At 40.8% G+C, this 22462-nt stretch overlaps 1 protein-coding gene across 1 annotated transcript; it reads left to right on the top strand.

Annotated features, from left to right (window-relative positions):
• The first annotated feature begins 6719 nt into the window (after positions 1–6719).
• Positions 6720–15909, top strand: LOC136458110 (protein ZINC INDUCED FACILITATOR-LIKE 1-like). Its single transcript, XM_066458106.1, has 17 exons — positions 6720–6903; positions 12009–12049; positions 12174–12234; positions 12430–12532; positions 12620–12722; positions 12805–12858; positions 12960–13022; positions 13413–13462; positions 13551–13626; positions 13787–13951; positions 14109–14196; positions 14503–14585; positions 15039–15146; positions 15330–15374; positions 15467–15555; positions 15666–15709; positions 15809–15909. The coding sequence occupies exons 1-17, from the start codon at positions 6720–6722 to the stop codon at positions 15907–15909; spliced, it is 1458 nt and encodes a 485-aa protein (XP_066314203.1).
• Positions 15910–22462: the final 6553 nt, after the last annotated feature.

Below are 22462 nucleotides of genomic sequence, written 5' to 3'. Positions count from 1 at the left end.
CAAAGTACCTTAAAAGGATTTTTGGTTTAAACACAACACATCACACACATGCATTGCATTGCTAACAAATTAGCATTGTTTTTAGTGAATTCAAGACAAGGTTAGCTATCATGGATGATTTATCATTCTTGATGATGACATGATCAAGTTTTAGTTATGCTTAACACCAGGGTGTTACACTTTGAAAGAGTAGTTGTAGAGGAAAGCACAAATTTGTCTTCTTGTTATTGCTTTTGGACTGCCTTAACACCAGAAATATTCTCCAAAGGAAGCATATGCATCTACCTTTTTACTCTCATGTCTTATGCAGCCAAAACATGGATGAAACATTGGACCACTTATTTTCTAGGTGTTCTTTCATTGCTTGGTGTTGGCAGCTAACGACACTCAAACCTAGGGGTATACTAATAAGTCCCTGAGTGGAGTTCCCAATCGATAGATCTCCCAACCGACCTCTCAAGGTTGCTCGGGGGCTCCGGGTCTATACCCATCAGGTATGCTCACACACACGGTCTAGTCGAGAGATATAGGCAGGGCCCAAGCATGCCCACGGCCACTGCTCAGGGCTTAGGGGCTCGCCAGATCCTCAGGCTCCCGAGCAACAGCAACCCAAGCCTGACTCTGGCCCAGCACCAACCCGAGCCAACGCTCGGGCAAGGAATCAATGTCTCGAGCAACGGCCAATCTGCCAGGCATCTGAGGCCCCGACAGATATAGAGATTCCACGGTGCCAGTCCATTCAACAGGCACGACGTGCTATCCTCCACTTCCTCGACAGGGTCTCACAGCTAGAATGACACAACAAGACAAACAATTTCACCAACTCCAGGGGCATAGGGCTCCAGGGCCCACTTGTCAACCCCCTAGGTTGGTGATCCTTCATAGCCAAGGAGCCCTCGAGAAGGTTCACCTGGTGGAGGCTGGACATAGTAGACAACCCCTAACGGTCAAGTGTCAGGGGCTTCAGCAATGTCAGGCAGCACTTGCAACTCCACGACAAGGTCGAGGTCTATCCACGCTGTTGCAACACCCTCCAGCACCTAGCGCATGAAGACCATAAACCGAAACCCCCAAACCGACTTGTACCTGACCTTCCTCCATATATAAGGGGAGGGCCGGCTCCTAGAGAGAGGGAGGCGAACCAAGAGATCCCATTTGAGATATTAGACATTTAGAGGCTGATTAGACAGGAGAACCATCGGCCAAGAGAGCAACTGAGAGGAACAGCAGAGTGTTCCTCCCCGAACACAGCAATAGAGAGGGCCGATTCCCTTACTCACTAGGAATAAACCTCACCGCCGATGAGCCGTAGGATAGAACTGAGCGATCCCCTACCAAACTCTCATTGTAACCCCTCGATTTGGGTGCTCCTAAACACGAAGAATACCTCACAGCTGTGTCTCTCTTGTGATTTTTAGTACCCGAGCCATCGAAGACCCACACTTTCGACATCCGATGAACAACCACGATGCTTGCTATGGTTATGAACCCGCGATAGTGACTGCTTGTTATAACCTGGTATACGAATGTTCCAATTCTTGATAAGCTTGCTCTTAGCTGACAGTCCTTTGGGCAGCCTATTTTTATGGAAATTGTGATTGTGGCGGCATCGTGCATCTAGTCCATGCGCAATGGAATTATTTTATGGCAAATCTCTTTCTTTGTAGCGTTGGAAACCCCTCCTACGTGAGGAGCTTAGTCTTACTATTCTTAGGTGCAATTCCTCAAAGAAATCTCTTCTTAAGGACTGTCTTTCTTTAGTTTAGTCTTTTGTAGCCTCATTTTTCTCTTTTGTACAGACTTATATCTATAAAATTGAAGTCAGTAGAGTGTTTTCCCCTCCTATTTTGTAAAAAAAAATAGTTTATAATATCGATGAGTTGTAATTGCCTTGTGTTAGGCTTACTAGCCAACATGCCCATGCGTTGCAATGAAATGTACACCTTGTGTGGTCACCTGAACAACTTGTGCCTCGAAGATTTATGTAACTGTCACGTCATATGTTTCAATATATATTTGAATCAAACTCTGTATCATCGCTAGATGATAAACGCATGTGGTTCTGACTCTTGTGAGCATAGTACTGGGTCCTAGACAAGACAAGGTGAGACATGGTAGCATTCTATAGGAAATACAAAAGAGGAACAGAAGAATCACTTCGCTCTTTAATATTAGACAATAGATATAGATATAGATATAGATGGTACCAAAGAGCCAAGACAACTAGGTTGTTATCAGGTGACTGCATTACTAAGTATTTTCACCCGGTGACCAATGGCAAACACCGTAAGACTCGGATTTTCTTATTAGAGCAAGATGAAGGAGTAATCAAGGGTGATGGAAATCTAAAGAAATTCATCACTAATTATTATAAAGGTCTCTTTGGGGAACCGGCCGGTAATAATTTTTCTTTGGTGGAGTCTGTTAAGCATGACATTCCACAAGTTTCACAACTTGAAAATGAATTCTTAATGACTGATTTTCTAGAAAATGAAGTTAAAGAGGCTATTTTCCAAATGGAGCATAATGAAGCTCCTAGGCCTGATGGGTTCTTTGTCGAATTCTATCAAGTTTTTTGGGAATTAATTAAAGAGGATCTCTTGCCCCTCTTCATTGAATTTCACATGGGTAACTTACCCGTTTATAGTCTTAACTTCGGTACAATAATGTTACAACTGAAGCAAAAAGAGGCGACGCAAATCCAATAGTTCTGACTCATCTGTTTGCTAAATATTAGTTTCAAAATCTTCACAAAGGTATTGACTAACCGAATAGCCTTAGTTGCTCAAAAGGTGATTCAACCCTCTCAATCGACCTTCATGAAGGGTAGGAATATTTTGGATGGGGTGGTCATTCTACATGATACCAATCATGAAATGCAGAAGAAAATGTTAGATGGGATGATCTTAAAGCTAGACTTTGAGAAAGCCTATGACAAGGTAAATGGTCATTTTTACGACAAACTTTAAGAACGAAGGGATTTTCACCAATATGGTGCAACTGGATAGATCAAATTGTGAGAGGCGGTAGTGTAAACATTAAAGTGGATGACGATGTGGGACATTTCTTCCAGACCAAGAAAGGAGTAAGACAGGGAGATCCCCTATCTTTTATCTTATTTAATTTGTTTGCAGATATGTTAGCAACCCTGATTTTTCGGCTAAGTCCAATGGAAAAATCAGGGGAGTTGTCCCACATCCGGTTGACGATGGCCCGTCAATCCTGCAATATGCAGATGACACCATCTTGTTTATGGATCAAGATTTCCTACAGGCTAGGGAGCTAAAGCTTGTACTTAGCACCTTTGAGTAGTTTTCAGGTTTGAAAATTAATTTTCATAAAAGTGAACTTTTTGTTACGGCCCTGCCAATGATTGTAAATAGGAGTATGCACGCATATTTGGGTATCGGTTAAGAAATTCCCCTTTCCAATATCTAGGAATTCCTATGAACCATATAAAATTAACCAATAAGGATTGGGCTTACACTGAAGAGAAGTTCTAGAAAAACCTCTGTAGCTGGAAAGGAAAGTTTCTTCCAGTTGGGGCTGACTTGTCCTCATTAACTCGGTGTTAACTAATTTAGCTATGTTATGTTATCTTTTTTGAAGGCCCTAGAGGAGTCCTTTAGAAATTAGATTACTATCGATCATGTGTTTTCTGGCAATGTGAGGAGCACAAAAGAAACCTAAGCTTGCCAAGGGGAGTGTTCTCTGTGCACCGAAAGATTTTTGGGGTCTAGGAATACTTAACCTAGAACTTCAGAATAGATGACTCTTGAGCAAGTGGTTGTTTAGGTTGATTAATAAGGATGGAGTCGGCAAAACCTTCTAAGAAGGAAATACCTGTCTAAACCCATAACTCAGGTACAACACAGGCCGGGGGATTCACATTTTTGGGCTGGCCTTATGAAGGCAAAGGATGATTTTCTAAATTGTGGTACTTTTAAAGTGCTAAACGTGGAGCAAGTGTTGTTTTGGAAAGGCGTGTGGTTAGGCAATAAACCTCTTAGTGAGGTTTATCCAGCCTTATTCAGTATTGTGAGGCGCAAAGACGATGCGGTGGCAAATGTCCTTGGGGGTTGTACCACTAATTGTTTCCTTTAGGCGAGGTGGTTAATGCAAACTAGATGGCTTGGTTTGACTTAGTGTCAAAAGTAGTACAAGGCTAGCTCACAAATGGAAAAGACATTTTTCAATGGAGTATTACTAAGAATGGCATGTTCACAGTCCAGTCTATGTATACAAAATCAATCTGGCAGGGTGTTATACCTAATAGAAGTCCCCTTTGGAAATTAGGATACCGCTAAAAATTAAGATTTTTCTGTGGTATCTAAAAAAGGGGTAACTCTCACGAAAGATAATTTAGCAAATAGGAACTGGCAAGGAAGTGTCAAATATTGTCTCTGTAGTTCAGTTGAAACTATCTAGCATTTGTTCTTTCATTGCCACTTTGCGAAATTTGTTTGGAATACTGTTCACATCACTTTTGGAATTCAACCGCCTACTAGCTTTGCTAATTTATTTTGTTCCTGACTACATGGTTTAAGCCTAAAGCTTAGAAACCAAATTTTGCTAGGGGTTGCTGCGCTATGTTGGGCGATATGGTTGAATATGAATGATATGGTTTTTAACAAATCCAAATCTAATATTTCGATGCAGGTTTTTTTAGGACGATGTTTTGGATCCGACAGTGATCTATGCTGCAGAAGAAGAGGAGCGCCCTTTGTTCAAGGAGGGCCGCAGAAGAGATGGGAGACTTTTGATTATGACTATCTTTGTGAAGTATGGCTAGAGACTCAGGAGTTGTATTGAGGATTAGTGTTTCCTTTTTGTGTGTTGCGCTCACCAGCTGAGTGGAACGTTGTTGCTTTGTTTTCGCATTGGTGTGTTTGCTTTATGGCATTGGTTTGTACCGTGACAATCAACTATGTACGATCCCAAGATGGTAGAGGCTAGAGCTTTATTCCCTTATCTAAAAAAAGATATAGATATAGATCTCGATATAGATATAGATACAGAGTTCTATTGGCTGGCGTATGTTAGATGTGATCTCCACCGGATCTCTTATTTTATCTCCTATAAGTTGTTTTATGAGAGTACCTTAAAACAATTTAGGATATATAAGAGAGCATTACTGCAATAAATTATCTAAAACTTGTCTCCTATATTTTTTTAGTGATAGGAGAGGGGATTGTCTCCTTTATTTTAGATAAGTGATGTTTCTTTTAGGAGATCTCTAGGTATAAGAGATAAGATAAGAGATCTACTGCAGCACCTCCTTCTCTTAAAATACTATTTTTTAGGTAGAGGAGATTGATAGGATATCTAGTGGAGATGCTCTAAAGATATATAGGACTAACCTATGTTGGGTTCTGACACTTGTAGGGTACGTGTTGTTTAATTCGCTTACTAAACAACAGAGTTAATCTCCTTAAGAAAATCCAATTCATTTATCCGGCAGCCATTGGGCCTCTCATGAAGTCATCACGATGGAACAATTTGTTATATAGAGCCCACGCAAACTGGCGTCCATAGTAGGAGTCAAAGATGTGCACCGCCTTATATCTCTACGTGTATCCAATCATAGCTAATACCACGACTATTTAAACAACAATAATGATAGTTTTCTTCGGAAAGGCATAGAGAGGGGGAAAGGCAGAAGGAAAAAAACTGGAGAAGTTCTCAAAGAGGTCGGCTTCATCTTCCACCACTCTCTCCTGTTCCCCTAGCTCTCCCACCCCGTGCTGATGTAGGTGGAAATATATGGATTTGTGAGGTTGTAAGATCGGCACAGATGTAGCAGGGGAGTTTATTTGTACTGAAGGTTCTTTGTGCGTGTTTTTTTCAAAGGTTGCATTCCGGTGCATCATGCATAAAGATGCAACGGGTACCTGTTGAAATGGCACGGCATTAATTTCTGAAATATGATGCGGTTTTACCCTGTTAGGGAAAGGGCCCGGCATTAATTTTCTACCCATGGGTTTGTCATATGGTGTTGGATTTGGGGATGGGTCGCCAAGGTTTTTGTTGTATTTTTGGGCCTTGATGCACAATGTAAATAATTGGCACTTGATGCTAAACTTTTATTTGGGCCTGAACATTAGAGAAAGTACAAGGTGTCGTCGATACACTAATCATATGTGAATAATTATATTTTGGGAAGATATCAATTCTAACAAGATATGGAAGAAACTGAACATTTCAATATTACGTTTGAATTCCACTATTTTTCTTGAATTCTTGTTCGTCTTATGATTTTGGTGAACTTGAATTAAGTTCTTCAACTCTATCAAAGTGTTTAGAATCTACTTGAATTCCATAGTGCTTTGGTATACTATTATAAGAATTAGACATTCAGAAGTCTTATCGATGTATTTGTTGCATTAAAGGCTGATTTGACTGTGTATGTTTGTTTGTCTACCTACTCTCTTTGTCATGTAATATAGTGCATTCTAGAAATTTAAAGATATATTAAGAAAGAACACAAAAGATGTATGTATCCTCACTTTATTTCCTAATCAGACGCAATCATCAATATGATTAATTGTGATTGGTTAATAAATGCAAGTATTTTTAACGCAAAATTGTTTTTTGGTTCTCTAGAATCCCTTATATTTGGGTACAATTTTTGAATGCCGGTATGTTCTATATTATAGGATGGAGAGAGTACCTAACTAATTGGGCTTGCTTTGTATTTACCTGTGCAGCTGGCTCACTAAATGGGGTCTCACAACGGTCAGGTTCAAGAGTTGCCTCCACCTCTACCTCCTGTAAATACGGGTGAGGAAACAAAGAGGCACTACCAGGGGTGCCCTGGGTGCCAACTAGATGAGGCGAACAAGGCCAGCAGCAGCATCCCCTACCGCAACTTCTGCTTCATCTGGATCATCTGCCTCAGTGCCAGTGCGTCTTTGTCTTCGTTTTTTTGTTTCTGCTATTTCTTATGTTGTGAATACGTCTTTTAATTTGTTAGCTGCTACTTGTAAGGATTGAATGGACCAAGAGGGAGGGTGAATTGAGATCTAAAGTATTTAAAGCTTAACAATCATAACTATGCAATTCTATTCATCCCTTGCATGGCAAGACCAAGAACTAGACAAAACATACTAAGAAGTGTCCTTAGGTCCATTAAACAAATTCATGTCCTTGGATTGATTACATTAGATAAATGTCTTTAAGTGCAGAAATTTGAACATATCTAGTGTATCACTCTAAGGAAAAACCAAGTCTATTTGTCAATCAACATCTCAAAGGCACACAAAAACTGCAATGAAGTAAAAAGCAAGAATTAAACAGATGGACAAGAGACAACCTGTTTTTTTTTTTTGTGGTATCAAGTTGTTGCTGTGACCCCGTAATCCAGATTGGAGCACTCACTATGGGTTAAGCTCCCTTGAGTTATAAAGGCTTAAGATCCAGTAAAAGTTTCGTTTCTGCACTCCAGATTAGCGGGTCTCGAACCAAGCACAGAGGAAATTAAAGAGCCTCTTTCAGCAAAAACACCACCAATGGAAGGGTCACCTAGCGTAAGGATAGAATGGCCCAAGAGTGGGGTGTGAAGTAGGATAAAGAAAGTTAATCATGAAGCAAGGTGCACTAGATGGAGTCTCACAGTGGCAAGGTTGATAAGTTACCTTGTCCACCTCATCTAAATGTAGGCAATGAACCTAACGGCTGGTCATCCTTTGTTTAGTGTTTCGAACGTTTAGACGGTGTTTAGACAGAGTTAAACAGCCTAGATTTTGTATAGTGTCACAAAAATATACATATTTATATATGTACAAGTCAAATATGCTAGAAACTTATACATATTTATGTATGGAAAAAATAAGTATTCTACCAAATATTTTTTTGGAAGAAAACTAAATACCTTTTAGGAATGGCAATAGGGTGGGTCTAGACCCGAAACCTACCGGTTTTAGACCCAGCAGGGGCAGGGGCGGTCTACTTCTCACCCCGCGGGTTTTTGGGTTCGGGGACCCAAAAAGGGGCGGGTCGGGGTCGGGTTTTCACTCTCCCCCGCAGGTGCCCGTTGGGGACCCGAAGTATGAGGAGCCTGCTACCAAAGCCCACTATAGCTGGCCCAACTAACCTGTAACCCTAGCTATATATGTACCAAAAGTCCAAAATCGATCGGCTTCGACTCCCCTCTCCTCTTCCCACTCCCCACTGCACCCCACCCACAGTTCCCGCACAGGCGCGCACGGCACCACACAGCACCGCGCCACCACTGGTCCGCTGTGCCCCTGTGCCGGTTTGCCGCACCCCCACGCCCTCTGCCGGTCTGCCCCTTGACAAGGACAAGCGACGCGCCGACACTAGATGCCACCACATGCTGTGGCCCTTTGCCTACGGTCCTGACTCCTGCGTATTCACCTTCACTGCGACGCGCTGACACCAGACGCCACCACACGCTACGGCCCTTTGCCTGCAGTCCTGACTCCTGCAGATTCGCCTTCGCTGTGCCTATGTTGATGAAACATGAGTCTCGGGTCCTCCGTCGGGTTTGGAGTCCCCGTCAGGTTAGAGGGCGGGGGCGGATACTCACCCTAAATGGGTTTCAGGGGCGGGGCGGGTTTTGCTTGTCGGGTTTTGGGGGTGGGTCCGCGGATGCTCCACCCGCCCCGTTGCCATCCTTAATACCTTTCCACCTCATACTTACGATGTTAATTAGTTAGGTGCCAAATGTGGTAGTTATAATCCTTCTATTGACTAAAGGGTGAATTAAATGGCCGTTTAGCTATTTAATCACGTCAGTATTGTAAACAATGGGCTATAGCACTGCTACAACGTTTTTGACATAGCGCCGCTAAGATATTGCATATATTACTGCTCTTGCCGCTATGGGCGCTATTTCAAGCATTAGTGGCGCTACACACTTTTGTCGTCACATAATTTAGCAACGCTAAATGTGCAGCCAGCCGACCTACCAAGAAATGAAACCCGTCAAAATGTTCATTGGTCCAAATCTAGTCTATCTATATATGGTGTATAAGCATGTTCATAAAACTTAGCATCTCCAGTTCTCCCCTCTTTATTCTCCAAGATCTCGCTCCGAGTTCTGAACCTTTTGCGCCGCCACGGTAATGATGTGCATCTAGGCAATGATGGTAGTAAACTATGAACGACGATTATAAGGGGCAGAGAGTGAATTGCAAGAGTCGGTGGTTGCTGGTTGCCGCTCCGTGTGTGTTGACCGTGGACACGAAGGTTGCACCTGTCACCTCTGTTCGCCTAAACGGTCATTTAGCCCGTTTAAACACCGTGTAAACGCTACACAGTGGTGCGCCATTTCCGTTTAATCATCCGTTTACCCCGTTTAATTGGCCGTTTAGCCCGTTTAATGGGACGTTTTGTCCGAATAATGGCTAAACGGTAGGTGACCGACTGTTTACCGTTTAGCGTTTAGGAAAACACTGCCTGTCACCATCCCCCCATCGCCTATGTATGTACAACAACTGCACTGCCAACTGTAGTACAAGTAGTCCAGTACTGGTACAAAGGGAGAATGAAACAGCTGGCAACGAAGACAGATGCAAGTCAACGAAGACCGAGCTACAAAATGCATGCTTTTTGATGAGAAAACGCTAACTGGCTTAGCGCCGCTATAGGGGCCACTATAGCTTGCTAGCATATTTCGCCCTCTATTTGCAACGCTCAATCATATTTAAATTGATCCTGTTTAGATCATTTAGACGATTTTTAACGGTTTAAATGGCCCAACCGTTTAATTTACCGTTTAGGATCTAAACGACAGTTGACAGACAATCTTCGTTTACCGTTTAACATGTAAACAGACTAAACGGGTGTTTACGCAAACAGTGCGGGTGCCTTCTGGATGGGGCCCTACCTCAACCTCATCAATATATAGCTGGATCGTGTGCCTCACCTCCAGCAAATCTCCGGTACCCGTTTTCATTTTGTCTTAATTCTTGGCTTGTAATATGTAGTATGTACACGACATTCTAGGAATTGTGGAGCGGACTTCTTTCTTTAGCTTTTACTCCATCAAGTCAGACACTCGAGGATTTGACCTAAATTCTAGTCAAATTAAAATTTTGAATTTTGACAATCAATAGCTTTAAAAAATATTTCATTTCAAAATATAAATTCTGTCTTGAAACTGTTTTCCACTCTTTACTTATTAGGTATTATAACTATATATGCTACTGAGAAAAATAGTGGTAAAAAAGATTAACACTCGAAAACCATAAAAATAGTGGTAGCACGAGCGGTGCCCTGGGTGGGAGAAGAGGGCACATATGCTTACCACTGTATACAGGATATATAGGGTGCCTTTGTTCAGTATTATCTTTTCTTAAGAATTACATAGTACAACATAGACGTCTACAACACGCACGCATACTCACCCCTATGAATACACGTATGCAAATCTTATCCATATGAGCTCCTCCGAAGGACTGAGCCAGTAGATCTCGAGATTCACAAAGTCAGCATAGATGCCTCACTGTCTACGGGGACATCGCCTACCACTGAAAGCATAGCGCCAATAAATTATGGAATAATAAATCCTAGAAAATACGAGCACCCTTGTCAAATCGAGGACTTGAACCCGAGTGAACAGGTTCAACCACAAGCAACCCAACCAACTGATTCTTTACCCACGTGTTATCTCTTCTAAGTATAGCTAGATCAATGGTTGCATATGACATCAGCGTAAAGGTGTTGCGTAAAACATGTCATCTCACAAGCACATTACGTGCTACTCTCAAAGGTGCTCCTTGTAGCACCTCTACCAACCTTGGCTTCGCCTGTTTTGCAACCCCAGTCTAACCGATTTTAACCTAGCGTAGCCAATTTTGACAGACTATATAGTATGTCCGGATGCTCGCCCAGGAGGGACCCTGATGAGGCAAGCGCACTCATGTATGTCCTAGGCTCGGTGGCATGCCGGCTAGGATGTCTTCAATCATCATCGAGACGCAAAGGAAGAAAACAATTAGGTGTGTGGAAGAGAGTTCAGCCAAAAGGGTAGTAGGCAAAAGGCAAAAAAAAAATGTAACATATTGTTTTTTTTATCGGCTGGGTACCCATAGTCAGTTGTGACAATTTATACCAGAAGCATACCCCGCGCGTTGCCGCGGGATTTTCTTAAAAATAAATCTTTTTATATATATTATTACTATATAGTATTCTGTATAGTGTGTATACACATGAATTTGACTTGCATATTATTTTATTATATCGGATTTGATATAAAATTGGTAAGCTAATAGAAGAAAAAACAATAGAATATTTGATCACATTATAGAAGGTAGGTGATGAAACAAATAGCATACGTAGATGACTTTACGTTAATATATTAAAGGTTAAAAGTATTGCACATAATGTGGATATTTTTTGTAATTAATAAGGGATGACATGGATAGTTTGCATGAAAGGATTGCAAGTTAGTGGGACACTTAGTGAGAAAATGATGTGGACATCTTGTATGAAGAGAGAAAACATTTAGTGGGATTTAGCTTTATAAGAGTATAAGATAAGATTTATTGGGTAGGGAGATCACCCCTGGCAAAAGTCCAATCCTTTACAAAACCTGTTAAATTACACCTTAATCTCAGTTTTGCCCAAATTCTAGATAACTGGGTTTGAAAGTTGGCTTAGCCGGTTTTCAAAGGTATGTAGTAATATGTGGGCTTGTGCTCATTCATGATATAGGACTGCAGTTGTGGCTGTTTCATAAAGGTTGTGTTTTAGTACTCAGTTTTAGCAATATTCATTTTGGGTATAATTTGTTTTCATCTATTTCATCGGTGAAAACTTGTAACTTGTAAATACACCTATGATTGACTAGACAAAATATTAATTTTATCACTGTGACTAATATTTATTTTGAACACTACGTGCATATCTGCCTTGCCTTGCATGTTTTTGGTTTAATGACTTATACCGTCCAAATTTAAAGTATATGTCTATTTTCTTATCAGTTTTCTGTTCTGGTCAGGTTTTTGGTTCAGTGACTAATACCTCGTGTTTTCTTTTTCTAGCTCTACCGATCCAATCATTGTTCCCTTATCTATACTTCATGGTATGCTTCTTTTAGACCTCAACCTTTACCTTATTTAATGTGTAAAATACTTGCTCTATTTCATAATTGTTTTTAGAAAAGAGTACAATGGAATGAAGTATTCAACTTTGTTGGAATCAAACAGATCAGGGACTTGAAAGTTGCAAAAGAAGAGCAAGACATTGGATTTTATGCTGGTTTTGTCGGTGAGCAATGTCTTTTTTCATGATTGGGGTTTCAAGGCTTGGTTTCGTAGAAATGTTTTATATATACTCTTCACACAAAGTCACATGTCACATGTGCATTTTCATCAAATAACCAAGTAAACCGACAATATTTGATTATGGTTTATAATTGGTGTTGTTTACTGTCTTACTGGTTGTATTTTATTTCTTTGTCAGGAGCAACCTATTTCCTTGGAAGAACCATAAGTGCTGTGCCATGGGGCATGTTTGCTGACAAGTATGGAAGGAAGCCATGCATTGTGATTAGTATCCTCTCAGTGTATGGATCATGAAGCCAAATTGTGGGATAAACCTTAGCATTCAATTACCAAGAACATAGTAAACAATGCTTCCATTCCCTTTTCAGGATTGTTTTCAACACACTCTTTGGACTTAGCACAACTTACTGGATGGCAATTGTAACTAGGGGATTGCTTGGATTGCTATGTGGTATATTGGGACCCATCAAGGTAACTGACTGTGATCATCGCTAGACCCAATATGTGCAAATTATAGGTCTTAGATTCTCATGGTTGCATCTGCATTTTCTAGGCCTATGCTTCAGAAGTCAGTAGGAAAGAACATCAAGCTCTAGGAATCTCTTTTGTAAGAGCAATTCTTTTGTGACTTTTTTGAATTTTATTTAATAACTTTTTATTTTGTATGTTTATTTTTACATGTACCTTACTTCTAACATTATGTCTTAGGTTACATCATCACGAGCGATAGCTCTTGTTATTGGCCCATCTATTGGAGGCTTTCTTGCACAGGTGAAGATTATTGTACATTGATAGCATGATAAGTTAAATTTAAAATATCACTGAGTGCGTTTCACAAAAAAAAATGTCGAGTGCCTTCATCATGTTTCCCTTAAATCTAAGCTGACATCTAATTTGTACAAAAGAGGATAGTTGTTCAGTTAACAAAAACATATAAACTGAACTTCAGATTTTCATCATGATATTAGAAATAGCCCATAATTATATATGGAACAAAGTTGGTGTAAATATATTCTTTGGTTATTTTATGCTTTTACCAGATTGCTCGCTATGATTGAAGTCTTTAACAAGTGCGGTGAAGATTTGTATATTATAATCTAATAAAAAAACTATTGCAAAGATACATATAACTAACATTATCTATCCTTTATCTTGTGTTAGCCTGCACGAAAGTACCCAAAAATTTTCTCTGAAGAGTCCATATTTGGGAGGTATATTATTCTCATCCTATTTCAGTCATATAACTATATATTATTTTCAGACTATGATAAACCTTTGAAATCTGCATCTAACTTTCAGGTTTCCATACTTCCTCCCTTGCCTCGTCATATCAGTGCTAGCAGTAGGATCATGTATTGCATGCATTTGGCTTCCGGTATACTACATTATCTCTCCTATGATTTTTGGAATCCAAATAGTTAGATACTGAAGAAAATAAATGAAATTTGTTTGGACTTTTCTGTAATTCAATAAAAACCCTTCTTCTGAAACTTTCCTATTGAGAAAGTTCCTTGCATTTTATCTCATTTTCTTAGGAAACGCTGCACTTTCATGATGATGACAAAGTGGAAGCTATTGAAGAACTAGAGTCACAAGTTGGTGGTTCTAAATCTACACAGAATCTGCTGAAGAACTGGCAATTGATGTCAGCAATAATCATCTTTTCTATCTTTTCTCTCCATGACACTGCTTATCTTGAGGTAATCTATATCAAATATTTCTGAACCTCAAGATATCTTCTGAGTAACTCATTCAATTAAACATCAATGCAAAATGATGTTTCCACTCTAGACATTGAAATAACTGCTAATACTGCACATGTTGATGCTAATATCTTTTTCAAAAAAACATCTTTAGATATTTTCACTCTGGGCTGTGAGCAGCAGAAAATTTCAGGGCCTAAGCTTTACATCCCAGGATGTTGGTACTGTGTTCGCCTTCTCAGGTATGTGCCCAAGCTTTAAGCTAATAGTTATTGAATATGAGAACTAAAATACCTTGTAACAGGAGTTAAATTATTACATAATAACATATATATACATCTTTACTGCTTCCATCCAATAGTGAAATGCTTTCAGTATAACTGACCTACGCTTCTAAATCATCTAATGCATTTAAAATATTTACATTCAACTGATATTGGCCATGGGATGTATTATACTCTAGTTACAGTGAAATGTTTGCACATGTAGCTCTAATATTTGGTGTTGTTAAATTATTTACATGGCAACAATTCATTTGATCTTTGTAGGGCTTAGTGTACTGGTATATCAACTTACTATTTATCCCTTCCTTTCGAAGTTTGGACCAATCAAGACATTTCGTCCTGCAGCGGTATGTGAGAAATATATCTTTATTGGGGTTTTCTTACAAGGATAAAGAATCTTAATAGAATAGTGTGTAGTACTGGAGGACAAAAAATACTTAACAGAAAAAAAGAATAAATCAAGGTTGTAAGATATAAATTAGAATATTAGGAAGGGGAAAATAATAGAGTAGTGTGTAGTGTAGTACTGGAGGACGAAAAATCCTCAACAGAACTGTATGGGGTTTCCCCAGTTCATTTTTTTAAAAGAGATGTCCCTAAGGCCTCGTTCGGTTACTAGAGATTCAATCCCAGCCGAACGGTTTCTTCGTAAATTTATACAGCGCCGGAACCGTTCCAGGCATGGAACGACCTGTTCCGGAAGAACCGAACGGAGCCAGTAGTCTTGTCTTTGTTAGATAACTTCTTTAATCTGATTTATCTTTTCTGGTACCAAATTCAAATACATGTTTGGTTTGCAGATCTTGTCCATACTTCTCCTCACAACGTATCCATTCATGTCCAATCTACATGGCCTGGAGCTCAAAATACTTATTAACATGGCATCAGTTCTGAAGAACGTGTTTGCTGTGAGTCAAATTTCAGCCATCCCTTCTGTTTGCATTGGCAACTAGTATATGAAAAAGGCATTACTGGTGCAAAAAATAAGTATTCCTGAATTCGAGTTTCTAATAATATATAACTAGTTTAGTCATTTGAAAAGGATACTTTGTTACAAACAAATGCTAATGTATTTTTTTTGCATAAAACAGGCTACTATTACTATTGCGTGCAACATTTTGCAAAATACTGCAGTGGTACATATCGATCCTATCTGGCAGGTTTATTTGTCTCAATACATTTTCTTTATCCTTTTTCTAGATTCTTACTTCTTTGATAACATGTTCAGACACAAAAGCAGAGAGGTGCTGCTAATGGTATCTCTGTTACTATGATGTCAACGTTCAAAGCTGTAGCTCCAGCAGTAGCAGGAATTATGTAAATATTCTTTTCTATCTTTTATATGGCTGGAAAGCTACTATATATGCTTCCCTAAAACAATAAGATCATGGATTAAATTTGCTGAACTTCTTTTCTTGGCTTTTCAGATTTTCATGGGCTCAGAAGCACATAAGCGGGCTATTCTTACCTGGTAAATAATGGGTCCAAATTTCCATTTTTGCCATAGGATTTCAGAAAGGTAAATATAATAACTAAGTGCATATATTTGTTTCATTTACACAAAATGCAGGTAACCAGATCCTGTTCCTGACGATAAACACGGTGTCGATAGTTGGGCTAGTGCTGACATTCAAGCCATTTCTCTCCCTGCCAAATCCAATGAGGCATTAATAACTCTGGGTATATGAAGTTTGTTACCTATGAATTACATATGGAGTGCACTGTCAGATTACATACAAGAAATATGGAGTGCACGGAATCTTGATGCCTTAGGTCCAACTCTAGCGACAAGGTAGGTAGGCGGTTAGAGCGTTGGTCAGGTCTCACCCAGAGAGTGTATTTTTATTGGTTAGAAAAACTTTGTTTTAAGACCCTCCTACGGCTCGGTCCGGAGTAGGGGGTATAATTGTACGGAACCGTTTTTTCCTCTCTTAATACAATGATATGTAGCTCTCCTACGTATTCAAGAAAAAAATGATGAGCACCATGTGATATTCTAGTAGAATGTCGTAGATAGACTAAATATGGGTCAGTTATTTAATAAGGCGATAATTCTATGACAGAGTATTTAGTGATTGTCATGGATTGTCGAACATAATTGTCATGCATCTGGTTTACCTCCATTAGCAAGATCTATGATAGTGTTGCGATAAAATGATCAGCTACCATGGATGTTTGATCTACGCACCAACTTGGTTTGTTGTTTATACAAAGAAAAAACAAACCCTTGCCTTATGATTAACTACAGTCATATTTTGAACTGCAAGAGTTCATATATTTTAATGGTCCAAATATTTCGTTTAATGTTCAATTAAGTAATCAAATGTAAAGGCTTCTCTGAATTTTGTTTTGTGTGGACACCGACGGACTAGATGCTCTACCTCTTTCTATATATATCTTAGAGTAAAATACCCTAGGGGTCCCTAAACTTGGAAGGTGGTGTCATCTAGGTCCCAAATGTCCATTTTTTATTTCTAGGTACCTAAACTTGTCTGGGGCTCCAACACATGTCCAACGGGTTTTGACCTACTCCATACGCCGATGTGGCATCATGACTCAGTGCTGACATGGATCAGACATGTTCAGTCTAACACCTTAACTTGCACGATGGTGTCATCTACGTCCCATACTTCCAACATTGCATATCGAGGTCCCCAAATATGTTAAACGGATCACATGAGGTACCTAAACTTTCACGGTAGTGTCATCTAGGTCTCTAACTTCTAGATCTGTAGATCCAAATCCTCAAACTTGCTAATCAGGCCACGCGATGTCAAAATTATTATTTTCACTTACTGGGAGTTGGATTGGCGAATGTTGCAGCAGATGCTCTTAGTAGAACTAGGGTTCCTATGGTGGCAATGTTGTTGATTGCAGATTTGGATTGTATGGATGGGTGTCAACTTATGCTATGAAAGCACTGGTAGAGACAAGACCTAGTTGCTCATTCGGCCATCCCTTCTTGAGAGGGTGTGTGAGGGACAACAACATGATCGTTTAATTCAGGAGGTTCATATTAAGAGGATAGTAAATGGCAAACCTCGAGAGTTTTTTATTGATGAGAATGATGTGGTCCATTTTAGAGGACGCCTTTGTGAGATGGATATCCTACGAGAAGGTCATCGGACTCCATACACTGTTAGTGAGAGCTTCTGGTGGAAGAGAAGGAAGGTTGATACCGCCAAGTATGTTGCAACTTGTGGTGTGTGCCATTAGATGAAGGCTAACCTTAAGAGGCCTGTAGGTTTATTGAAGCCTTTAGAGATTCTAGAATGGAAGTGGGCGCATATTACTATGGATTTTGTGGTTGGTTTACCTTGTTCTCCTCGGGGTAGGGATGCTATATGGGTGGTGGTTGATTGACTCACTAAGTCGGCACACTTCATTCAAATGAAACAACTAGTTCCGCTACAGACTTGGTTCACTTGTATATCAAGGAGGTTGTGAGGTTGCATGGTGTCAAGGGGGTTGAAACCGTGGCAAGAATTATTGTTCGTCGGGTGTTAGAGTGCATGTCTCTGGTGGCTTGGGTGGACTCAAGAACACAAGAATCACAGAGGGGACGCAATGGTTTATCCTAGTTCGGGCTATGGGGGCCCTACATCCAGCATTTGATGATCCTTATACTCAAGAGCACCCAAAATATGGGCGTTACAACAAAGTGTAAGAGAGAGATTTGGTAGGGGATCGCTTGGTGCTAGTCTGAGGAAGCCTCACCACCGATGAGGCCTTCCCCTCATTAGAGAGGAGGAAGATGATGGAAGTGGTGGAGGAGCTCTCGGCGTCCCTCTCTCTAGGTTGCTCTACTCTTGGTGTAGAGCGTGAGCTGAATCGTGAGGAGTCGAATGATCTGCCTCTAGAAATTGTCCCCTCAAATCATCCTCTCCCCTCTTAGGATCTGACCTCCCCTTATATATCAAGGGAGGTCAGGTACATGGTAGTTTTGGGAAGTTGAGCCTATGGTCTACATGCGCTAGAGTCCAGGAGGGTCTTGTAGTGGCATCGTGTGGACCGTGGCGATGTCGTGGAGCCGAAGAAGCTCTTGGCGTCGTCCGACTGCTATGTTCTGACACGCTGAGTGTTAGGCTGTATCATCTTGGACCAGCCTCCACCAGGTGCGCCTTCTAGAGGCTTCTTGGTGGCGAAGGTGGCTGGCTTGAGGGGCAAACATGTGGGCCTAGGAGCCCCCAAGCCCCTGAAGCCAGCGGAAGAGTTTGTCTTCTTGCGTAACGCCCCATGCATGACCCTGTCGGAGGAATTGATAGAGCCACACCTACGGGGCAGCGCTAAGAAGCCCCTGAGCCTTGGTGGCTTGGGGCACCTGTCTCAAGCCTGGGCCTTGCCTGGTGCTAAAGACTAGGAGGGAGCCAAGGATCGGATCCAGACTCCCTTCGATTGAGAGCCTGAGGCTCGAGCGAGCCCTGAGTCCCGAGCAGAGGCAGCGGGCGCACTCGAATTTGGCCTGATTCCTTTGCCAAAGGGTACACGCGAGTGTACCCAATGGGTATAGCCCCTGTGTCCCTAGGCAATCCTAGAAGGGTTGGTCGGGGGTCTCTTGGTCAGGAACCCTTGATCCCGAGGCTTAACATACCCCTATGTTAGGATCTCATCACATGGTATGCCAAAGTCTATCTTTTGGTATCATGACTCTAAATTTGTTTCTAATTTTTGGAGGAGTTTTCATAGCGCTTTGGGAACAAGGCTTGACATGAGTGTTGTGTTTCACTCTCAGAGTGATGGTCAGTTCGAGTGTACTATCCAGACTTTGGAGGACATGCTACGTGCTTATGTCCTTTCCTAGAAGGGAGGTTGGGAGGATCACCTAGCTTTGGCTAAGTTTGCTTATGATAACAGCTATCAAAGCTAGTATAAAGATGGCACCACATGAGGCTTTGTATAGTAGAAGATGTATCTCACCTCTTTGTTGGGAAACATTGGGAGAGGGGTCTTTAGTTGGTCTGCACTAGATTCAACAGACAACTAAGAAGGTGCGAGAGATACATTAGAATATGTTGGCCACTAAGAGATGCCAGAAGAGCTATAGAGATGTTAGAAGGAAAGACCTCAAGTTTGTAGTGGGTGATCAGGTTCTCGGAGTATCTCCCACTAAAGGCATTGTGTGGTTTGGTTCTAATGGGAAGCTTAGCCTGATGTACGTTGGACCAAAGATATCATAGACTGGGTTCGCAGCTTGACTTACTACGTGTAGTTCCTAAGTCTATGAAGGGGATTCATAATGTATTCCATGTTTTTATGGTGAGAAAGTATTTGTGGGGTCCAGAGCATAAGATCAACTTAGAGCCGATTCATGTGGAGCAGGACTTAATTGTGGAGTGTCGCTCAATGCATATCTTAGAAATGTTGGAGTGTGTTCTAAGGAGAATGATTATCAAATATGTGAGAGCTCTATGGACAAATCATTCTGAACGTGAACCAACTTTGGAGCATGTGGAGCTGATGCGTAAGGAGTATCTTGAACTCTATGACATTGGTGAGTTTTATGCAGTTATATGTAGTTTACCATTCTATTGGTTTCTATCAAAGAAGCGGCAGAATTCAAGGATGAATTCTTTTAAGGGGTACAATGTAAGACCCAAAATATGTTGTGTGTTAGGAAGTGTGAAGTGGTAAAAGGTTAAATGAGAGTTTTAATGAGGAATAAAATTTATTATTCATACCTCGGACGAATGATCAGATACCATAGATGTGTAGAGGTCATTGAGTGCATTCCGTTTAACTACTCATATGTGTTGTTTGGTGTATGGATCTATTGCGTTAATTGATCTAAACATTACCTAAACAAAGTGTCATCCACTTAACCGACCTAATTTAATAAATCAACCTCGGTGAACACCGAGAGATGTCATCCACATCTCCACTACATCAAGGCTTAGGGTCCTAGTTCATACACACCAAGATCACATCTCAACAAAAGATTACATCAATTAGCAAAAACAAGTATTTCAAGTCTTGTCAAGTTAACAAATTAATTGTACAACATTAATGAAGGCACATACTAACCTATGTGTAGTGAGAACTGGAGAGCTATCCTATCATGTATTTCCTATGTTGAGAGCCCTATGATACAAATTATATTAAACCTAACTAATAAATGGTAGCTGCCTTGCCCATGGGTGTCGCCACCATAGCTTGAACAACTCCCGTCATTCATCCACTTTGTCGGCACGGGTGAGATGACATGGCCACCAATGTAATGTCCTTTAGGTACCAACAAAAGAACTTAGTAGCAACACCATGAGTATGGTAGAAGATCATGAGAAGATGAGAGCCAAGAAGCTATGCAAGCCATGGATGCCTTCATGACGTGCAAGGCCTGTGGTGATGTTGGACATTCAGGAGATGCATGTCCCTAAACCCATGAAGATGTCAACTTCGTCGTCAACAACAATGGGCATCGTCCTCAACTAAGTCAAGGATGGAATCATCGCTCCAATAACAATCAAGGTGGTAACCATTTCAATGGTTATAATAATAATCAATCCTCTTTTAAAGATCTTATCTTTGGCCAAGGTAAAATAAATGATAATATGAACAAGTTGTATGATAGTGATGACAAGATGCTTGAAAATATTCATGCTAAACTAGAAGATTTCTCCTTTGCTATAAAGAACCAACTTAGCTTTAATAAGATGCTAGAAACCTAGTTAGCTCAATTAGCAGTTGCAGTTCCATCTTTTGAGAAAGGAAGAATCCCTGAGAAGCCTGAAGAACTGATGGAAACTGTTAATTTAGTCACCACAAGGTATGGGTTTCCTCTAAGTTCAAGAGGATCTATGATGTTGGACCCTCCCATCACAATCAAGAAAGGTTATCCGAGAAGGCTGGTCATCACTTCTCCATTAGACCCTAGACATTCAACAATACCATATGTGACCTTGGCTCGAGTGCAAAAGCCCTAGTTTGGTTTTTGATAATTGATGAAACCTATTTGGACTAATCATTGCATCTAAGTGTGTGACTAGATAGGATGGTCCAATCCAAGTGGTGGAGCAAGATGAAGTCCATGTTGATGGTGATGGACATGTGATGATAATGATCATGCTCTAGACTAGGAAGAGAAGAAACAAAAAAAACAAAATAGCCTCAAGGCAAAAGTATATTTGATAGGGCCATTTTGTTTTGCCACTCAAGACACCTAGTGGGTGTGAGTGGATTAAGGATAGATAGTTGTACTATCAAGAGGGGAGAATCTTGGTTAAAATGGTTGTCAAGTGCCACTAGGTGAAGTGATTCATGCATTTGCATTAGGACCTAGTGTGCTAACAATTAACCCTTGAAAAATGCTTGAAAAAATGCTAACACACGTGCACTATGGTGAGACACTTTGTGGTTGGCAATATAGAAGCAAGGGTGAAGCGATTGAGTTGTTAGAAAAAGAAAAAGAGAAAGAAGTAGGGGACCAGACCCTATGTTGGTTGGTACCAGACCTTGGAGAGGGAGAGTCCGATCCTCTGTCCAACCAGGGCGAGTGCGGTCTATGGGCTTCAGACCCAGGGAGCGGTGCAACGTTGGACCATCCCTGTCGGGTCTGATCGGCAGGGCAGAGAGGAGCACGTAGCGGGCGTGGCTAAGGACATTAGTAGAAATATCTACTTCTATGATGAATAGATTTCATCACTGAAGGAGCCAAATTCATCATAATTTTAGTTTTGTGACGAATTTATGATGAAAACGGTTCATCATAAAAGTCATGTCATTCTTGCACATCTATGATGAATCTGACAGAATCGTCATAGAAGTGTTTAGATCTGTGACGAAAAATAGATCATCATAGAACTGTTTTGGCATGCGTGGTAGGGGGCTGCCACACTGGTGGGCACTTCCATTGGAGATGCTTTCCATGTGTACATGCTATAGCCCACATGTACATGCTATAGCCGGTTGCATTGGAGATGGTTCGGGTATGTGTCACCTTCTTATTGCACAACATGGCCATCTCTGGTTCTTGCACGTATCAAGTTTGTACTAGACCATGTGTCGGGTCCCTATTGTTCCACATGTCAGTTATCTATTGGCACACGTGTCATGTTGCGGTGGATCACGTGTCACTTCATAATTGGACCATGTGTCGTATTTTTATTGGTCCACATGGCCGTTTCTTATTTGACCACGTATCATGGCGTTGTTCGTCCATGTTTCATGTTTTTATTCGGCCACGTGGCTTCACGACTTCCTTCCACATGTTAGATTTTAATAGCCCACG

The sequence above is a fragment of the Miscanthus floridulus genome, chromosome 6, assembly GCF_019320115.1.
Source record: "Miscanthus floridulus cultivar M001 chromosome 6, ASM1932011v1, whole genome shotgun sequence".
Classification (NCBI taxonomy): Eukaryota; Viridiplantae; Streptophyta; class Magnoliopsida; order Poales; family Poaceae; genus Miscanthus; species Miscanthus floridulus.
The sequence above is the reverse complement of the archived record's forward strand: the minus strand, read 5'-3'. Positions and strand labels throughout refer to the sequence as shown.

Excerpts from the sequence above, each read along its gene's own strand:
- LOC136458110 (XM_066458106.1), top strand. The coding sequence starts at position 6,720 with ATGGGGTCTCACAACGGTCAGGTTCAAGAGTTGCCTCCACCTCTACCT. Across the intron at positions 13,627-13,786 it reads TTGCATGCATTTGGCTTCCG|GAAACGCTGCACTTTCATGA; the intron begins GTATACTACATT and ends TCATTTTCTTAG. Across the intron at positions 14,197-14,502 it reads TACTGTGTTCGCCTTCTCAG|GGCTTAGTGTACTGGTATAT; the intron begins GTATGTGCCCAA and ends TGATCTTTGTAG.